Consider the following 21,844-nt stretch of genomic DNA (forward strand, 5'->3'; position numbering starts at 1 on the left):
ATTGCCCGCCATCCACCCACCCATCACCGGTGCGTCTCCGGTGTAGATAATAATCGGTAGGTATTAACTGCCCCTTGGTTATTCGCGGCGGCAGCCAAAGTGACGACGAACGCGGCGACGACGACGACGACGGCACGCGCGGTTTTCCTTTCGCGCAATTTGGAGGAGAATAGCTCGCCGGCCGACACTTATGCTGGCTTTTGTTGGGGTTTTACGATGCGCGACCGCAACGTACTAGAATATGAACGGAGGCTGGCCGGCTAATCGAGCAGAGAGCGGATTGTGATTTGATTCAGCCAAATCAGTTCCAACCTAGAGGTGGAGAAGCAAGAACGTTTGAATCGGGCGCAAATATCGGGATCGTAAAGTCTAACAAGTCGACTGAGGTGCTAATTCGGAAGTTCGGTCGTTATTGGTGCGGAACTTGTTGCTAATTCGGAGGTTGTTAAGCTGATTGATAAGAGGATGATACCTTGTTTTGAGAATGGGATTTTTAGCTTTATACAAATAATCTAGTTTTATTCGCGAGCCCACAATGTTATATGATGTGCGTGTTATTACAGTAAACTGTTTTTCACACTTGATTTAGAATTTAATTCCGAGAATCAGTACAACTTGCCTTGTTGCCTTGCAACCTACCTTCTTGTTAGCTGAGTCTTGTTTAAAGTTAAAAAACGAAATTTCCACCGTCGAGCTCGGGAAATAAAACTGAATGTGTTGGTTATTTACATCGTTTACAATATGTGTTTTGCTACAGTTTGATATTTTGTTTCAAATTATAATTTTCAATATGTCAACAGTAAAGCAACTCTTTTCCCAAAAGTGAAGAAAACGTTAGAATATCTGTTTTTTATTCGAAATACCTTTTTGATGGTACATACATTAGGAACAGAACAAAATAATGCCAAAAAATGTCAATTTACTGGAAGATTACATCAAAAGAGATTCAGCAGAAGAACAAAAGAATAAGTTTATATTATATTTTGAAAAATAGTTTCACAAAAAAAAGGTTCCTAAGGACTGTATCGTTAATTATGAGTACACCTTTGAGGCTCTGTATTAAAAAGACTATGCCTTATTTTGTTAACTGCTTTGTTTCTATGTGTTGCTAACGTTGTAAACAAATGATAACCTTCATTAAAAGTTAAAGTTTTTCCTCAAGTGGAACAATGCGAGGATTTACGGAGGAGAAGCGAAAATCGATTGTGACCAGGCACTGCAAGGAAAAATGATCATCGCTAAGAAAATTAGCAAAAATTGAATGTGTTAGGGTTTTTGTTGTCCAAAATGCTGTCAAACGATTCGGTATGCATAACACACTGAAAGACTTACCCGGACGCGGCAAAAAACAGGTGCGTCCAAGTCAAATTTGAACAGCAAAACTTGCAAAATCGTTGAAGGAAAATAGGAGGTATCCATTAGAGATTACGCAAAAAGTGTGAAACGACTGTTGGTATGGTTCAACGCGCCAAGGAGCGTAATTCCCCGAAGACCTACCCAAAACAGAAATGTCCAAAACGCAGTCAAATTCTGGCGGATTATGTGAAAACTCAGGCTTGGGAGCTGTACGACGATGTTTTGAGCAAAAATTGCATGTGCATATTCATGGATGATGAAACGTATGTCAAATTGGACTACAAGGTACTTCCAGGGGCACAGATTTTCACTGTTAAGCATGGCACGGATGTAACGAATTAGGAGAAATCGATTTTTTGCGAAAAAAAAATGGGAAAATGTGTTGGTTAGGCAAGCAATTTGTCAATGTGGTATGAAATCGTCACCTTTCTTCACCGTCCCAGGTATGAACGTCGAAATATACCGGAAGGAATGTCTCCAGAAACATATTTTGCCACTCATCTGAAAGCACAAAGGTCCTACATTACTTTGGCAGGATTTTACATCCTGCCACTATGCGCGTGACACCTTTGACAGGTATGAAGTAAACAATGTTCAATTTGTGGAAAAGGCAATGAATCCTCTAAATTGCCCGTAAATAAGGCCCATTGAGAAATAGTTAACTTTGATGAAAGGGAAAATACGGAAAAAGGATAGAGGAGCAGAGGACGTCACAAAATTCAAGAAAAACTGGGTCAACGTATGCAAAACCATCGTCGGAACGGTTGTCCAAAACCTTATGAAGCACGCCAAGAAGAAAGTGCGAGAGGTGGCAAGATCCACGAAAAATTAAATATACAATCATGTCATTGGCTTTTCTGATGGTCAATGAACAATGTAATTGAATTTAATTTACAAAATAAATAAAACATTTTGAAATACAGCAATTTTAAGGTGTACTCATAATTACGATACACACTCACACGAAATTTGACGTTTGAGAGGTGCCGACACCGCTCAAACGTCAAATTTCGTGTGAGAGTGAGCAAGCCAGAATAAATTCGTGCAGTGGACCATACGTGCGTATCAATATCGTCATCAACAATGTTGTCGTTTAGTAAAATGATTCATTGTGAGACAAAAGAAGAAAAAAAAACAATAGCAATGTTCCAATCATTTTTCTGCATCAAACTGTTTTTCAAACCAACTGTTTGTGTTATAAGTTTGGAATGACTTGCACATGATATTTCTTATGAATAGTGAAGTTTTTGGATATATATTCATTTCCAGAAACACAATTGCATAATTAAATTTATTGAAGAATTTATCAAAAATCGTGTCGGCGTGTCAGGTGAAGCAGAAGCTTTTGAAGTGGAAATCCTGGATCAATGTTTGGTGGAGGAAGCACAAACTTGCTGATTTCGTATCGTATACTTATTAGCGTGGGACACAAAAAGTCATTTTACTTCTGTACACTTTTTGAGTTACATTTTGGTCCCATATCAACTGTGCAAAATTTCAGATCGATCGGAGAAACTATATTTTAGCGCCAGCCATTTTAAGTTTTCATACGATTTATATGGGGAAAATCTATTTTTCAAAGAAAAATCGCCACAGGTTGCCCCTTAACCCCTAAAAATAAATCGATGAATGATTTCTGTTGGAAATTTTACGAGGAACCTACCCTCCGAAGACCGCAAAGCGATCATCTGAGGCCTGTGAAAAAAGTTATTGACTGAAAACCGAATGGCATGCAAACGCTGTTTAATATGTAAGGAATAACAATAAATAATAAAATCTCGTTATTTTATTGATCGGGTGAGGCCTAATAACTTTTTCTTTTTGTCATCGGAGGTCTGATTCCTAGTGAAGTTTTCTACAGAAATCATTCGTCGACTTATTTTTAGGGATCCAGGGGTGACTCCTAGTGATTTTTCTTTGCAGGAGTAAAAGTTCTCCATAGTAAATTGAAATCGTATGAAAAACTAAGAATGGCGGGTGCTAAAATATAGTTTTTGCGATCGATCTGAAATTTTGTACAGTTGATATGATACCAAAATGGAACTCAAAAAGTATACAGGAACTTGAGTTTTTTCATTTTTTGTATTTTCCCATATAAACCGTGTACCAGGCTGTGATATCCTGTGGTGGCACGTTCCACATACTCACGTTAATAGCCCTTTATACACTTATCAAACTTACTTCAATGCCACGTCTGAGACACACAACTCTCACCACACCGAGAACCACGTCTCTACTGATTCATCCACTCAACACCCATGTCAGGATACCACACAGGCTAATACTTATCTGTTGATTGAGAATTTTCTCGCCCACTTAGCATAATTAGAAGCCAAACTAATTCTGTATTTCTAGTGAAATGGATTTGTTGGAACCCAAGTTGGAACCTGTTTCAAATGATGAGTGTAATAATTACTTGAAAAACGACGTAGCCCAGTGGAATTACGTGATATAGATTAGGTGCCGTCAACAAATTCAATATTGTTCTAGCTGAAGGGAGAGTAAAGCCAAGCATTATGGCCCATACAAAAAGTTTATGAAAAAACGTTACGAAGGCCGAAAAAATCCGAATTTTGCTCTTGTACCGACTTTTCGAACCCTCCTAAGCAGAATACCCTCTTCGAATGAGCGTAATCAGTTTCGTACCTTTTAATTCCGCCCTAATTTCTTACCTGTCAAAGGATAAGCCATTACGGCGGAATTGAAAGGTATGAAACTGATTACACTCATTCGAATTTTGCGTTACGTAATAAACGGATGCTGACTTTTTACAAACTTATTGGCTGTGGTTAGAAGTTTGTTTATCGGACATCTTGATCTGTTTTATCTCTAGAACACAACAACAACGATTTCCAATAATCGCTTTCTCACATCTCATTCAATTTCTCATAAATGCATCACTTAAGGCCAGTGATATTTTACTACATATTTTTTTGATATTTGCTCATCCTGAAACGTGTTTTAAAAGGCAATGCATATTTGAATTTTATAGAGCAACTATCTGTCCCGTAAATGTTACCTCCTTTCTGACCGCTATCAAAGGACAAAGATCTGAGTCTAAGACAAGATTGAAGCGATTCTCCAACAGTCAAGAGCTATCCTGGATGGAAAAGGATAGTTATTTTGGAATCTTGGAGGAAATCCTGGCGGAATTCCTGGAGAAAACTTTGGAGTGTTTTCCGGAGGAACTCCCGGAAAATTTCTTGTAGGAATTCCTGGAGTATTTCCCGGATTAATTCCTACAGGAATTCCTGTAGTAATTCCAGCAGGAATTCATAGAGTAGTTCCTGGAGGAATTCCTGAAGGAATTACTAGAGTACTTGCTGGACGATCTACTGGAATATATCCTGGAGGTATTTCTGGACGGATTCTTAGAGAAATTTTAGCAGAAGTTTTGGAGGAATACCTGGAGAAATTTGCTGGAGGAATTTTAGGAGAAATTCTTGGAGAAATTCCTGAAGGGATTCTTGGAGGAATTCTGGGAAGAAGTCTCGGAGCAGTTCCTGGAGAATTAACTGAAAAAATTCTCGGAAGAATCCCTGAGGTTGAAAAAATCCTTGGATATATTCCTGGCGAAATACCTGTAGGGATTCTTGGCAGTAGTCTTAAAGGGACCCCTGGTGAAATTCTTGGGAAAGGCCCTGTACGATTTTTAGAGAAATTCCTGGAGGGATTCTTGAAATAATTCTAGGCAGATGTTTTGGAGGGATTCTTGGATGAATTCTTGGAGATATTCCTTGGGGAATTCTTGGAGGACTTCCTGGTGGAGTTCCAAGAAGAATTTATTAAGCAATACCTGAAAGAGTTCCTGGAGGAATTCCTGGAGTAATGCCCGAAGGAGTTTCTTGAGGAATTTCGGGAGGCGTAATTCCTCAACAGTTTTCGGAGGTATTTCTGAGGAAATCCCTGAAGGAATTCTCGGAAGAATTCTTAGAACTATCTCAGGAGTTTTTTTTTTTTTTGAGGAATTACTAAAGGTTTCCTGAAGGAGCCTAGCGGTGTTCATGGAAGAGTTTGTGTAGGAATTTTTGAAAAACTTTCCAAAAAAATCCCTGAAAGAATTCTACGAAGAATTCCTGAAAAAGTTCCTGGAGGATTTCCTGAAGTAATTTCTGGTGAAATTCCTTTAAAAATTTATTCACAAATTCCAGGAGGAATTTCTGGAGGAATGCCTGAAAATAATCTCGGATTTACTCCTGGAGTAATTTTTGGACGATTTCCCGGAGGTTTCGGGAGAAATACTTTAAGGATTTTCTAGAGAAATTCCTTGAGAGCTTCTTGAAAAAAAAAACACATAGAGGAAATTTTGGAGAAATTCCTGAAGAAACTCTTGGAGGAATTTTTGGCGGAATGTTTGGAGAATTTCTAAGCAGAAGTCTATGAGTAATTCCTGGAGAAATTGTTGAAGAAATACCTAGAGGGATTCTTTGAGGAATTCTTGGCAGAATTTTCAGAGTGATATCTGAAGAAATTCATGAAGAAATTCCTGTCGGAATTCTTGAAGGAATTCTTGGAGAAATTCCTGGAAGGATTCTTGTAAGAATTTCTGGTAGAATTCATAGAGGAACTCCTGGAAGAATTTTCGAGGAATTTCTTGAAAAATTCCTGGAAGTTTTCTTCCAGGATTTCTTGGAGGAATACCTGGGAAGACTGTTTGAGGAATTCTTGGCGAAATTATTGGAAGAATTCCTGAAGGATTTTTTGGAGGAGCTACACCGATAAAGTAAAGAGATTCAGTAGAGCTTGTGGAGCTTGAAGGTCTTTATTTCAGAATTATTTGAATGACCTAGATCACTAAGTGAATGTTGCTAAGCATTCGCTACAATAAATATATCATAAGATTTACGGATATTGCAACTCATACTTCAAAATACATTGGGTTCATTTGAATACCAGTGGGCACCCAAAAAGCAACACATAGAGATACTCGCAATATTATGAGGTGCAACAGACACAATCGTGAAAGGATTATGCCGATAGCGTGACCAGAAACAAGAGTAGAGCCTGTAGACCTTGAAGGTCCTAATTCCAAACAGTTTGTAAAGCCTGGAATACCCCATGAATGTACCAAAAGCATTATAGTTGGGGACTGAGGCTCCATCAGAAGTATAGACTACATCCCACGATTTTTTTTACAATTAAAGCATGATACAATATGTAGATATCGTAACCCAAACTTCTAAGTGTTTTGGAGGCCATTTGCATTTCACGGAATGTCCAATATCAAGTTGCTCGTAGCATTGCGAGGTCTAATGGACATCAACGTGACTAAATTTCATGAACAGAGTGAACACAAATGATGGTAGATGTTGTAGATCTTAAGAAAATGAATTCCAGAGTAGTTTGAATGACCTAGATCACCCAATTCATGTAGCATGAATATTCTAGGAGTGCTTTGAGGCTTTCTGAGTATCGTAGACTATGTTCTGTGATGATTGATTGTGTATAAAATTTGGTATAGAATGTTGGATTTGTGACACAAATTTCGGAGTACTTTGGAGGCCTTAGAATAGCTCTGGGATCAAAACTTCAACAGACTATGATGGGTAGTATTACATTGCATGTCAAGGATCAGAGAAAACTATTTATGATAAACAAAAGGATGAAATTTGAGTAAAAACATGTAGAATTTATAAAAAATACAAAAAAGCCACGTATTTTCGGCCACCAGCAAAAAGGGGAGAGTGCAAAGGGGGAAGGTACCATTCATTTCTTAGCACAACTATTCCCTTTGACTATAAATAAAATCCAGGGTAAAATGTTTAAAAACAACGAAGATATCCCAACTAACATTTTTGCTGTATAAGAGCTTAGAAAAGCTTTCTCCCAAGAACGTTAGCTCCATAAGCTGCTATGCAGCTACTTTTGTTTGTAGGGATTGCATTTCTGCCAAAAGTAGATCGTCCCGGGTGTTTACGGGTTAAGGTGTCATGACGCATCATTACGATTTCAAACGAATCATTGATTTTTTGCATGTCAATGATTGTTTGCCTCGCGTTTTTGCAGTGACAAAAAACTGTCAATTCTGTAGCAACGCAGCGGAAAAAGTATCATCGCAATGACTGCGAGTGAGCATTTAGGGTGATACTTTTTTAAACGAATATTCTCTATGGTGACAGAGAATTATCACTTTGAAATTTTGAGTCACAAATTCATCATGGCTGCCGATGATGATGATCCAATGCTGCCACTGCATACGCATCTCGAGTCAGCGTTGCCAAGATCTTGTCGGGTAGTAGTCCCGAGGATTCTTTGCCTGCCATTCAATATCATCCTAGAATGTGATAAGAGAGGAGCTGGTCTCAACAGCCAGGGCACGATTTTCACTAAATCCGGCCAATTTGACTGTTTTGCGGATGACATGGAAATTATTGCCAGAACATTTGGAACGGTATATTTAGAGAATGATATGTTTTATGTTATCCAGCATATGAAAGCTTGTTATTGGACTGTTTGAATGCTCGTATGGTGCAAAATTAATATGTCACAAAACTTTTCAAATTTTCATATGTTGTACCACAGGAATTTTGGTAATTTTTAAGTTGAAAAACGGTTCATGTCGTTACGTGTCGCCGCAATTTCGAATAGAACATCTTAAACATCATGCTTAGGGCTGCATAAAAACGTTTAAACTTTTTGCAGAAATTTGCAGTTTTTCAAACTAGAGCTGTTTAAAAAAAGTCATATTTTTTCATATATTTTACGTTATTTTTCCATTCTTGACTGAAATAAAATTTATCTTCCCACATTTTTCACACGTTTTGAACAAACTTGATTGGATTTGATCGAAAGATGATCATTTAAATAAATTAAAATTGATTTTCTAACAAAAAAAAACAAAAAATGTGGAGTTTACTGATTTATACCGTTTTAGAAATGATTGAAGTTACGTAATTTTTGAATACCCTTTTTTAAACACTAAAAATACTATATAACATATCCAGACAACCTATAACTTCGATTAAACACATAAAAAGAGTTTTGGCCGAACTTTATCTTTTTCCGACCATTGTGCGGTAGCAGCATTATTGTGCACTAACTTGAAACGTATAACAGCAAAGGTCGGACTGATTGTGAACCTCTCAAAAAATGAAGTACATACTGGCAGGCGGATCCGGGAACGATAGAATAAGCCTAGGCAGCTGTGTTACGATAGACACTTTCGAGGTGATGAAGGAATACGTCTAAATAAGATTCTTATGTTATGTCCACTATGGGCTCCACAAGAACCTGCTGTCGAGAAAAATTCACCCTTGCATCAAATGTACGCATCAAATGTATACCACAGACAAACAGACGTAACACTCTGATAATTCCCATCGTACACCGATTTAAGGGTCTTTTTCAAAATTGGATAGTTGGCCAACTGCCCAACCGTGGCGCTCGCATCGTTTTTGTTCGAGTTTGACGTTTGTTCACTACCGCCACCTAGTTGGTGGTCAGCCAAACATAGTCATTTTAGCATTGGGCGAATATGTTTCCGTGACTATGATTTGAATCGAAAAATGTTCGAAGTGTTACGTCTGTTTGTCTGTGTGTATACCATGCACGAATAGAGTCTCTACGGTGAATAAAGCATCCGAAAGATGGCAGTAGCTGGAAGGATACGATAGACAGGGCGTTTAGTGAAAATGCTGGACAAAAACCTTGCAAAAATAGTGTTCACAAGAGATCCGGACGGAATATTGTTTATCTTTTGAAAGAAGTTAACACGTATAAAAATGGAGAAAACGGAATCTGTGTCGTTATTGCTTGTTTTCGAAAAGGATCAATTTAAGAGTGTGAGATTACTAGTGGAGGACACACTGGATTTATCTTCCATTCTTGATTTCCGTGATTGCATTTTAGAACGTAGAAATGTCATAAATATCTTGTACCTATCCATTGTAAAAGAATTTCATTCAGCATCTTTATTGTTGATGCAAGTGTTTGCCGTACTTGAGAAGATGTGATAAACTGTCACGCCCGGGTTGTAAAGATTATTTAGCTGTAACTTTCGGCACGCTGCCCAACACGGTAGGTAGTCTAGTCACAGCTTTATTGTATATCTTCAGTTAGTCAGTGAGTGCTCATTAGCCACGCTTCTGGCTTTATCGGTTCAGCACGTGTTGGACGGACGCTGGCGAGGGCTGCTGGCCACTGGGCGGACAGGTCCGAATGGACGTCATCCGCGAGGTGATGGACACAACGGGTGATTTGTTTTGTTCTCATCTGTGGACCGTTGCTCTTGGATTGTGATTGAAGTTTCAACAAAACAATTGAACCACAGACAAATGGATGTGACAGCCTGTTAGGACTTTCCATGTTTCAATCACGCTCACCACTATCTTGCTGAATAGCCGAGCCATTACTGACCTAGATTTATTCAAAAATAAGTTACATCTGCTTGTCTGTGATCAAATACAATCAGTATATTGCAGCATGGCAAACAAATGGCACTGTCGAAATGAACGGTTGACTAAAATCAATTCCGTCACTGATCACTTTGCGGGTATCACTGCTTCAGTGATGACGCCAATCTACAGCCGTTAACCATTAACCTGAGGCGCATTATTATTATCATGGTTCCGAACCGATGGAGTGGACCATGGATCATTCGTCTTTATAAATAAATCTTTAAAATTCAGCTCATGTTCCGCTTGCGGAAGAATCAAGGTCAGGCGGTTTATAATTAGGACATTGCCCTAACGGAGCGGAAGTATCAAGACGGCCAAGGATGGAAGAAAATCACTTCTAACGATAAATGATACACCATTCGAACAATCAAAGATAGCCGTTGTTCTTGCGGTAGCACGATGCGACACCCTCGCGCTGTGCTCGTATCATAGAGCAATCAAACATCTGATGCACGCTTTATCGCGGGATCTATCGTTATCGGATCATGTTACAAGTCGCGATAAACTTTATTCATCACGATTATGGCCACTTTTGCTTCCGAAACCAAAATTCATGATCTGGAATATAACATTCATATGCAGATCGTGAAGCTTCAGCAATAAGAATGCACAAAAAGTGATCGAAAATCGAAATTTATCATTTCGACTTCATGATAACGATCGCATCGCGGCCGCACATGCAGAGCGATTCATTATTCGCCGAGCATGGTTTGTTATGAATGCTTGACGACAAACTTCTATCGTTGTTGCTATGATCGCGCGATGTCTTCCAACCGCGACACATTTGGGATCCTAGCATGATCACTAGATTTCCATCCTTGAAGACGGCGGCAGGAACGTGGTGTCCTTCAAAGTTGTCAATGCGAGAGACTAGCAAGTTACGTCGTTCGGAATAACTTCAACTCACTTACGATGTTTTGACACAATGGAAGTAAATCTTTGCAAAACCGTAACGTCATTCGACTCCAGCTGCGCAGTAATTTCTTTAGGTGCTCTAGTTAACCTAGTTAAAGCTAGCGCATCTATTTGGTGATTTCTGGTTGTGGCTGGCTGTTGTAGATATGGGTAATAGTTGTATTATGATGATAACAGATCGTTAGTGCTTACTAATTCTTATAATGAACGTTCAGTCTCTGGTCAACCGTTGAACTGAAAGTGCTTCTGAAGACTGTATTCATTTGCTCGCTAAAGTATAAGAAGCAATATTTGTTGTTGAACAAATCGGACTCAAACTTTCAAACATTCACCAGTAGGTAAACAAAAAGTCGAAAATCCCATTCTCAAACTGATCGTTGTGGTTGGGAATACCTCGAATAAATTTTCGCCAACCTAAACAAACAAAACTTAATAAAATCAGTCGGGCAGCCCCCGGTCAAGGGTAGTTCCGTTGTAGCTAGCCAGCTTTGCGCGCTGGAAGACACTGCCCGAGGCGACCTGGCACAACGATCGAGAACTGTACATTGCGTAAAAACGTAAAAGGCGCTACGCATCGCGGACGAGTTTGATGGCTTTTGCGGAAGAAGGAAAACTAGTCGGAGCATAAGTCGTGTGCCAATTCGTGACAGGACGTCGATCGAAACGGATTAGACCGGTGAGAAGAGCAGTCAACATGACTGCGGAAAGTGTTAATGGTGTGAAGAAAGAAGATGAATCGTAAGTTTTAGCTGATGTTAAGTGGTTCAAGTAGTTAGTGTCGGAATATTGTGAAGTGGTTTTCCAGAGTGATTATTTTTTTTTTGTCTGTATTAACGAGATTTTTAACCTTAGGCTAGTTCATCTCGGGACCCACGTTTTACTTCCCTTCCGAAAGAAGAACCCACATTTTGTGAGTATGTCGGGAGTGGGATTCGATCCCAGGTCCTCGGTGTGATAGTCAAGTGTTCTAACCACCACACCAGGTCCGCTCCGCGCCAGAGTGATTATCATAACAAATCCCCCAATGTGGTTTACTAATATTGTTCTGATGCAGGTAGTTTTTGCATGTAACGTGATTTCTCATGAGGCTAAATATCGTGAAATTTGTTTATTTTATTTCAACATGAGTTACCAGAGCAACATCGATAGTTCACATCATCTTCCACAGATTTCTGATTCTCTTAAACACCTAGGACCTGGGATCACTTGGGCATCTATTTTGGGTACTTGCTGCTATAACTCAGTCAATTCCAAACCACTTGATATGAATTTTTGTACATGGCGAGATACTGTGAGCATCTCACCGTATTCAAAAAATCGCAGACCCTACCTTGTCACTTTAATGGTTGTAGCGTAGTACTCTAGCACCGAGTGTATAGAATAGTTCCATCTTCATCGGTCTACGGCGATAATGCTTCAGTTTTCTCGAACGATAAGGCTGTTCCTCAAGTCGTCTTGAACTGTTGGCAACCAGGAAGTTTGCTGCCAAGTCACCGACTTCTGCCTGCTTTCCAACTGAATATGGCTTTCCAATTTATTCTCCGACACTTGCAGTACCTGGCTACGTTTCAAAATATTTGCTTCTTTGTATATTTGATGCGTCTACTTATATTAACTTGATGGTCAGTGAAAGGATCAGCACCTCATGCAAAACGAATTTCGTGTGCGTTTACAGGTTTCGGAACTTCATATGCTTCCGAATAATTGTTGATATTTAACACATCTCTGAAGTTCTCGTTCCACCTGGTTGACACCATTGTTTTGTCAGTCAGCACATTTCCTTCTCGGGCATTGACCATTGCAGGCACTGACTATCGTAGATTTATGCCACGCATTATTTTCAGTTTATAAAGCCTCTACATATCATTCCGACTCATACTTCCCTGCACTTCAGCAAACACACTTTTTGCTGCATTTTCTTGCTGCAGTGTGGCTTCGTTTCTCCTCTGTTCTTGTCATCCTGTAGCGCTCACAATTGAACCTGTCCGGTAGCATTCGAATTTTAGCATTCTTTTCGTTCATCACATGTTAGCACTGGTTAGCACCCCAAGTCGAGCATAGCATTACGTTGGTGGCGCTGAGCTACCGACTAATGTTTTGAAGCCATTAATTAGATGGTACAATCTTTTATATTAATGAATTTACACTATTACCTCAATGATGGGCACATTTACCCTCGTTTAATTGTTGTTACCTATTCGTCGTGAAAGCAGTACCGCTCGCGTTTTCGGAGTTTTTGTATGCCATAAGCCGATGTTTCTTAAAATAGAAATAAGATTGGATCTTTGTCGCGACATAAAAGGTACAGACAAACAGATGTAACACTTGCGAAATTTCCATCGACCACGCTTTTAACGATCATTTTAAATGTTCATAGTTGTGGCTTTCACAACCAGGGGCGCGCGCATCAATTTTCTATGCGTTTGACGTTTCACACTAGCGCCTTCTGTTGACGATATTGCACAACACAGTGATTCGTGCAACTTTTCTACCAGGTGATGGTAGTGTGAACTGGGCGATGGATTTCCATGAAAATCGTTCAAGGTGTTACGTCTGTTTGTCTGTGTAATAGGTTTTGCTGCTCGATATATGTATTCTCCAATTTTGGCTCAGTTTGGAGGCTTCTATATTAGTCTGTTTTCCACTATAACTCAGTAAAATTTGTACCAATTGACACAACTTTTGGAATGTGGTGAGATAGGTATAGTATCTACCCGTGTACAACATTTCAAGTTAATTGGTTCAAAATTGACTGAGTTATAGTGGAAAACAGACGAATATAGAAGCCACCGCCCAAGTGGCGCGATACCCTAATTGTTAATTCACGCCGAAATTCGATCAGCTCACTAGCTGGGGGCCCAATATGTGCGGGATTATTCAATCTTCTTACTTTGCTAGATATGGCTATCCGATTACTCTACTTTTACTTTTCTGTTTAATAGTTTCAGTAAGCTACCTATAGGTAGCAATCGGGACAGGTAAATTTTTCACTTTTTAAAAAACGCTCAACTTTTTGTTAAGCGCGTCAAAAATCCACAATTTTTCTGGGCAAATTGGGTTATTCTACATGAAGTTAGAGCAGTTCTAGTCTAAGACGGAATTATCTGATGGGAGTTTTTATAGCAGTTCATATTCAATAGACCAAATGAAATGAATGGAAGCATAATCTGTTAAATCTTTTTGATGTAAATAAATAATGTCACGTTTTTTCCATTCTTACAGAAATATCAACCTTTTGAAATTTATGAATTGTAGAAACAATGGTCCATGGGCCGTTTTCAACTGAAAAAATATTTACTCCTAAATTACTAGTTTTAGCTCTATGCTGTCTTTGGGAAAGTGTCTTCATATTTTTTGATTTTTTTCCAATAATGTGAAATTAGGGTGATCCAAATGGTTCTCAAGACCACAATGTCAAATTTTCTAGGCCCTAAATACGAAAATATAAGAGATACGAGTTTTCGACAAAAATGTGTGAAATAAAAAGCATAAAAAGTGTTCAGAACAAAGTATGAATTCCGAAAAAATCAACCAAACAAAACACATTGGAAGAAACCCGTTTCTTTCTAGGAAATTCGACCTGGAACTAAGGCCTCTTAGTTCCTTTAATATTTCTGCAACCATAAGAGGCAACAATATGATTTCTTCGCCAAAGTTGTTCAGAATTAGCTGCTTCACAACTTTGTAGAACATTTCATTGCTCTATATGAAAACAATAAAAAGTTGACATTGTGATCTTGAGAACCATTCGACTGATCTTTAGCAGCAGTTTACAAAAACTAGAGGAGGATTTCATGTGACTCCATGGCAAGTTTCTTACTTAATTATCACGCACCTAGTTGTTGAATTCCTGCAAACATTGCTTCAGAAGCAGTGATGTCTATTCTAAGAAGTTCGGCAAATATTTCTTCAGCATTTTTTACTTTTTCGTATGCGAATTTTTAAATAAATTCAATAACAAAAAAACAAACAGAAAATCCAGAAAAAAAACAAAAAAAAATCTCATGGAATTTCGTCATTTTACAGAGCCTAGATTGGTACATACATATTTTATAGATACTTCCATATCATATTCTTTAGAATTCTGATGCACAGTGACCAAACTCCAGCAAAGTAACTAGTGTAGTAACTGGGTTACATGAATTGAAAATTTACCAAATTCATTTTTTTTTTTTCATTTTTTTTTTATTTATTGTAAGTCAATGTAAAATCAAGCCTAACTTTACCAAACACCGTATGTACCATATGTAAATAAAAAAGAGTTTTTAACATGAGGCGCTGAATCTCGTTAAGAACTACTTATATCACTCACCTGTGGGGATGATTTTTTCACGTTTCTTAAATGCTCAATATATGAGTTGCTATGGGAACAGCGAACTTCCCCTTCGTTTTTCTCCGTTTGTAGATTTTGTTAGATACGGTGTTTGATAAAGTTAGGCTTGAAATATTCTACATAGATGTATCTACTAAATTTAAGATACCCAAGTAACCACGGTGCTGAAGCCTTATTGCATGCAGATATACGATGTATTTAGAGCAATCATTACTTTACATGCAAACTTAAAGTATATTTAAAGTGGAAATGGGCAATTATAGAATCATATTTAGATTATACTGGTATAATCTTAGTTCAGTCGCATAATTGCCATTTCCACTTTAACCCTAAAAGGGATACCTGGGGACCGCCTTTCAGAGCTCGTCTTTGATGGAACACACTCAGCGAGGTGACGAAACTGAGGCCATAAAGGTATCCCTTTTAGGGTTAAATCAACTTTAAGCGTTCGTGTAAAGTAATGATAGCTCTAAATACACCTTAAATCTGCAGGTTTCAGCACCGTGGTTACTTGGATATTTTACAAAGTTGTATATGTATTATGTGGGGTACTGTTCTTATGGAAAAGTAATTCACACAATTGCAGGAAAAAATGTAAACAGTATCAACTTGCACAATTAGGCTTTTTTTTACAAAATGCCACAAAACTGTCGAAAATTTCGATTCGTTCTGTAGAATACCGAGTGAACGTCGACTTTGTATCAATTATATATCGAATCGTATCGCATTTTATGTAAAAAAACGCATTTCGTTATTTTTTTTTTGTATCGCTGAGTATCTATAATAAAGACAAATCAATCCTAGAATCAATCAATTTGTATCACTTAGCACACGACCATAGATCCATCAAGATTCAAAGTAAGTGATTTGAATAATATATAGCGTGTATCAGAGAAGCATGGACTTCCCCACAATGCCAATAAATAACTAGAAAAGTTCAAGCGTTCAACTCACGATTCAATCCTGATAACAGAGGTCTTTTATTGTTGAATTAGGTAACCAAGAAACCGCAACTGATGCAACTTGTATATACTGGATTTTGCCTCGATGATCATGCAATTCGCTTTCGATTTTATTCATTAATTGGTCTCACACATGTGCCCCTAGGTCGGTCAACTGTCGATAGGTGATTGTAGTTATTGTGTGTTGATTAACGTCCAAATTAATGAGAGCGCTAAAGATAGAACGTTGATTAAAGGATGACTTTACCGTTTTACAACTTGGCAACCTGGCGACTTGAAGATGTGCGCATTATTCTTTATTGTAATTGAAAACTCTGCCTAGGCCCTCTTGAAAATGTGCATGAAAATTAGGTTGTCCAAATTTTCAAAGAAATTGGGAGCCAAACTTTTTTATTTGCAAGAATAACTATATACATTTTTCGGGAAAGTTTTAAATCTATCAATTTTGAGCAAGTTTGCTGAAGACAATTTTTATGTAGCTTTAAAATTAACCGATCTAGAGGTATTTTTCTGAATAAGCATAGGGTGGTTCTAGAAAAACCGGTTTTCTGGCGTTAACTTTTCCAGTTTCGATTTTTCATCAAAGTCGCCCAAGAAACACTTGTAGAGCATTTAAAGACGCGTCGTTTCGTGCACTGGGATGGTCGTTATCTCTTTTGGTTCAAAAGTTAGAGGCATTTTTCTTAAAAAAAAACATAGTTTTCTTAAAAGGGTTTATGACGGGTTGGGGCAAACATAAAAAAATATCGTTTGCCCGCATTCAAAAGAAGAAATGTTGTTCTTCTTCTTCTTTATGGCTCTACGTCCGCACTGGGACTTGGCCTGCCTCGCTTCAACTTAGTGTTCTTTGAGCACTTCCACAGTTATTAATTGAAGGGCTTTCTTTGCCTGCCATTGCATGAATTTGTATATTGTGAGGCAAGTACAATGATACTCTATGCCCAGGGAGTCGAGACAATTTTCCGACCGGAACGGGAATCGAACCCGCCGTCTCCGGATTGGCGATCCATAGCCTTAACCACTAGGCTAATTGGAGAAATGTTGTTATAAAACATATAAAACAAATAGTAGGGTGTAATTTTTGTAAGTCAAGTGAAAAATACATGAAAAGTGCCTATTTTTTTTTTTTTTTAAATCATCAATTTCTTTTGAACGGAATGACGTAGCAACATTTTCAGTGCACGAAAATGTGCGTTTTTCAAAGCACTAAAAATCGTTTTAGACAACTTTGATGAGAAATTTGAAACAAAAAAGATAAAGCGTTTAAACTGTTTTGACCAAATTTGTAGCATTTTCCCATAGTTTTCATAGGGTGACGCTAGAACAAATCGTTTTATTGCTTTATCTTTTTTGTTTAAAATTTCTCGTCAAAGTCACCTAAGAACCACTTTTAGAGCTTCCAAAAACACGCATTTTCGTGCGCTGAGAATGTTTCTACGTCATTCCGTTTAAAAGATATTGATGATTTTCTAGAAAAAAAATGGGCACTTTTCAAGTATTTTTCACTTGACTTACAAAAATAACTCTACTCTAATTTTTTGATACGTTTTATTACATTTCTCCTTTTGAATGCGGGCAAAAGATATTTTTTATGTTTGCCCCAACCCATCATAAACCCTTTTAAAAAAACTATGATTTTTTTTAAGAAAAATGCCTCTAACTTTTGAACCAAAGGAGATAACGACCATCCCAGTACACGAAACGACGAGTCTTCAAATGCTCTACAAGTGTTTCTTGGGCGACTTTGATGAAAAATCGAAACTGAAAAGGTTAACGCCAGATAACCGGTTTTTCTTGAACCACCCTAAGCTTATTCAGAAAAATACCTCTAGATCGGTCAATTTTAAAGCTACATAAAAAGTGTCTTCAGCAAACTTTTTCCCGAAGAATGTGTACAGTTATTCTTGCAAATATAAAAGTTTGGAATTTTTCAGCTATGACTCTGGCAAATTTTAATCTAATGGTATGAGTTTTTGTACACAGTTGGATATACATTGGCGTAGCTAGTTTTTTTTTCCTTTTTTTTTACTCACTCTCCTAAACAAACACGAGAAAAGAGCGGGATGCAAGCAGGCCTCCTCTTTCATCCTTTTTTTCGTGTTTGTTTAGGAGAGTGAGTAAGAAAAAAGAAAAAGCTAGCTACGTCAATGTGGATATAGGGGTTTGGTTCCCATATTAAGCATGTGGCTCCCATTTCCATCCTACGAAAAACAAAGGATTGAAGCGCTGTTTATTTTGTTTTTTGTTTTTGTATTTTTTGTTAGAAGTGAGCACCCATGAAAACAAAAAGAAAGGAATCAATCGGTGCCGTAGTCGCTTGCTTTCGAATAGGATGAATATGGGAGCTTGAGATTACTGATGGCACACATTCCCTAGCTGATATGAAATAATCGTTGGGTAATTAATTGGCACAGCAAAAAAGTGTCCAAAATGCACAGATCGAAAAAAGAGTGTAAAATTCTGTGACATATGATGCACATAATTGCAGCGTGGGATATCACATAAGTTTACATGACATATCATGTAAAGTTCATGAAATATCATGTAAACTTCCATTATATGTCATGTAATTCAGCATGACTCTGAGAGTTTACATGACATATAACACAAATTTACATGATATATCTTGTAAACCATCATAACACTAAGTTCACATGACTAACATGAAGTTTACATGACGTGTAAATCTCATTATTTTTATCTGTGTAGTATTCATACACAACTGAATCGACTTCTTATGATTTTTTCCTCAACTTTTCAGCTTATAATGAGAAACAGATTATGAAGTACACATTTGTCGATTTGTAACATATTCACTTTTCAGAAACTTTTCAGAAAGCTTAAAATTACAGGAAAGTTTCACTACTTCCCCGTTATGCAAATTTGTGTTGTGTCAATGTTAATAATCGAGAAACGTTTGATTTAATAATCTCATCTATAACTATTGTACATATTTCATCATTGGTTTCATTAGGGAAATTTTCACCAAATTTTATTTTTGAACTTTTGCTTGCTAACCCCACAATATTCCAAAATAATCGCATGTTATGAAACATGATATAGTTTTTATAAGTTCTTTAATTTCACAGAAAGCCCGACAATGACCCTCAACTTAGCTGCTGTCAGCGAACACTTCTTTTCCTCAAAGTATACTGGAAATCGCTGTTCGTCCTCCTGGTGCCAACGGTAGCCGCCCTGCTATTCGCCGTCGATTCCTCGCCAGCCTTCCGATGTCTCTACGTAGTGATTGTGATGTCCCTTCTGTGGGTAACGGAAGCCCTACCATTACCCGTCACGTCCATGTTGCCCATCGTCCTATTTCCTCTGATGGGAATTCTCAGCACCGCCAAAACCTGTACCGTCTACATGAAGGAACCGATCATCATGTTCATTGGCGGAATTGTTCTCGCGCTGGCCATCGAGCACTGCAATTTGCATAAGCGAGTAGCTCTGAAAGTGATAGCACTGATTGGATGCAGCCAGCGGAGATTGCATTTTGGGCTGATCGTTGTCACTATGTTCCTGTCCATGTGGATCTCCAATACGGCCGCCGTTGCCATGATGTGCCCCATTGTGCAAGCTGTGCTGCAAGAGCTAGAATCTGTGAGACTTGTTCTATTTCGTAACTGGAGTGGAGTGGTGATTAAGTAATTTTACTATTATTTTTGCAGCAAGGTCTATGTCAAATGTATGAGAGCAATGACTGTATTGAAGAAACTGAGGGTGGAGCTAATAAAGACAAATCGAAAGATGAGTATGTGAATTGTTTATATGTGGTATTTGTCATCGACTATATTATTTTTATTATTCTAGGCGTAAAAAACCTTCACAAACTACGCTCTGTTATTTCTTAGGAACTGCATACGCATCAAGCATTGGAGGTGAGTGTATTTCTCTATTTCTTAGAAATTTATCCGGGTAGGAGTTCATGGATTATTGTGTACATATTCCTTCAGGAATTGTTCTGATAATAATATCAGAGGTATTCCCAGGAGGTCTTCCAAATATTCTCCACCAAATCCTGCAGGGATCCCTCAGAAGTTTATTTGCAGAGTTCCTCCATAAGTATCTAATGATTTTTGAAGAATAAATGGATTATCTTGAGGTCATTTTTCAGCTAATATTCAGTAATTCATCCAAAAATGCTTACAAAGAATTTTTCCGAAACATTTTCAAGAATGTTTCCGTAGTTATCTCCAGAAGTTTTTTAAGGGATTTCTTGAGACAATCATCCAGAGATTTCTTAGAAATGCATTCAGGAATTACTCAAAGAAGTATTTTTTTTGTGGAATTTCTGGAAGAACTCCAGTAAAATCCCTGGACGACTATTTTATTAAATTCCGCAGGGATCTCTAAAGACATCCTTACTGAAATCCTCATTGAACTCATCAAAACATGTTCTCTTGCATTGTCAGATCAGACAATGTTTCTCATTTCAATTTATAACTAAACAACATTAACTTTACTTCCAGGATGTGGCACGATCGTTGGATCTGGCACCAATCTTACCTTCAAGGGACTCTACGAAAACCGTTTCCCCCACGCTCCGGGAATAGACTTTCCGGATTTCATGTTCTTCAATGTGCCGCTGATGCTGTTGAATGTGGTGCTCGTGTGGACCTATCTGCAGTGGCACTTTATGGGACTGTTCAGGCCAAACAGTGAACAGGCAAAACATTCCGAGATTGGCCGAGAAGGGGAAGCCGTGGCCAAACGGGTCATTGAAACTCGGTATAAGGAGATGGGACCGATGACGTCCCATGAGATTAGTGTTGCCTTTTTGTTTATTCTTTCGATAGTCTTGTTCTTTACTCGAAGTCCTGGGTTTGTCAGAGGATGGTCGGATATTTTCCCGGGAGTGTAAGTAATGCTGCCTGCTAATAAGCTCAAGAACTTCCAATCTAATTCGTACAATTTTAGGAAAATTAAGGATGGAACACCCGCAATACTGATTGTCATTGCGTTATTCATAGTTCCTGCCGATTGGCGGTGGTTAAACTACTTCAGGAAGAACTCAGGTATGTCAGTGCAGCGAAAAAGTGGTTATCTGGAAAACATCAATATTCGTTTTACCCTCCAGGACCTCTTCCCAAAGAACCATCGCAAGCGCTCATCACGTGGAAATATGTTAACCAAAAAGTCCACTGGAGCCTCATATTCCTACTCGGAGGAGGATTTGCACTCGCCGAAGCCGGACAGGTGTCCGGTATGTCAGCTCTCTTGGGAAAATCCCTATCCGGACTGCAGAGCCTTCCCCCACTAGCTTTACTCTTCGTTGTTTGCCTAGCAGCCCAGGTTCTAACCGAATTCACCTCGAACGTTGCTATTTGTAACATTTTGCTTCCTGTATTGGCTGAAATGGTAATTCGATATTCAGATTTATGTGTTTCACAAAAGTTCATTCCGCCTCCTTACCCCAGGCACTAGTCATCAAAACCCATCCACTATACCTGATGCTTCCGGCTGCGATGTCCTGCAGCTTTGCATTCCACATGCCTGTGGGAACACCACCGAATGCGATCGTAGCCGGAGTGGGACGCATTGCCATCAAAGATATGGCCCTGGCCGGCATCGGACCGACAATCATCACCCTGGTTGTAATGTGGCTCGGTTTCCCTACGTGGGGTTCCGTCGTGTACCCGGAGATCAACACTTTTCCGGACTGGGCTGCGCTGGATGCAGTCAACTCAACCATCCACCATTGATATAGGTGTGGATTCCGGTGCATTTAGTTTTAGAGTATTTACACTGATGAGTTTTTGTTAATAAATTATTTTAATACGTCGGCTGTTTTGATTCAAATTCGTTTTATTTACCACAATTTCTTCTTATTTTTGGCGTGTCGTTTTGACTAGAGCCCTTTCTTTGACTCATTGTTTTGT

General features: G+C 38.5%; 1 protein-coding gene across 3 annotated transcripts; it reads left to right on the plus strand.

Annotated features, from left to right (window-relative positions):
- The first annotated feature begins 81 nt into the window (after positions 1 to 81).
- Positions 82 to 21,758, plus strand: LOC115267493 (protein I'm not dead yet-like). 3 transcript variants are annotated; one of them, XM_062848883.1, is made up of 9 exons: positions 82 to 441; positions 11,110 to 11,405; positions 19,052 to 19,565; positions 19,634 to 19,716; positions 19,776 to 19,843; positions 20,435 to 20,822; positions 20,883 to 20,980; positions 21,043 to 21,323; positions 21,383 to 21,758. In XM_062848883.1, exons 2-9 carry the CDS (start codon positions 11,362 to 11,364, stop codon positions 21,665 to 21,667), a joined length of 1,761 nt encoding a protein of 586 aa, XP_062704867.1. In that variant the 5' UTR covers positions 82 to 441; positions 11,110 to 11,361; the 3' UTR covers positions 21,668 to 21,758. The 3 variants fall into 3 exon arrangements, with proteins under 3 accessions (XP_062704867.1, XP_062704866.1, XP_062704868.1); XM_062848882.1 differs by having other exon boundaries at positions 11,118 to 11,405; XM_062848884.1 differs by lacking the exon at positions 11,110 to 11,405.
- Positions 21,759 to 21,844: the final 86 nt, after the last annotated feature.

The sequence above is a fragment of the Aedes albopictus genome, chromosome 2, assembly GCF_035046485.1.
Source record: "Aedes albopictus strain Foshan chromosome 2, AalbF5, whole genome shotgun sequence".
Classification (NCBI taxonomy): domain Eukaryota; kingdom Metazoa; phylum Arthropoda; class Insecta; order Diptera; family Culicidae; genus Aedes; species Aedes albopictus.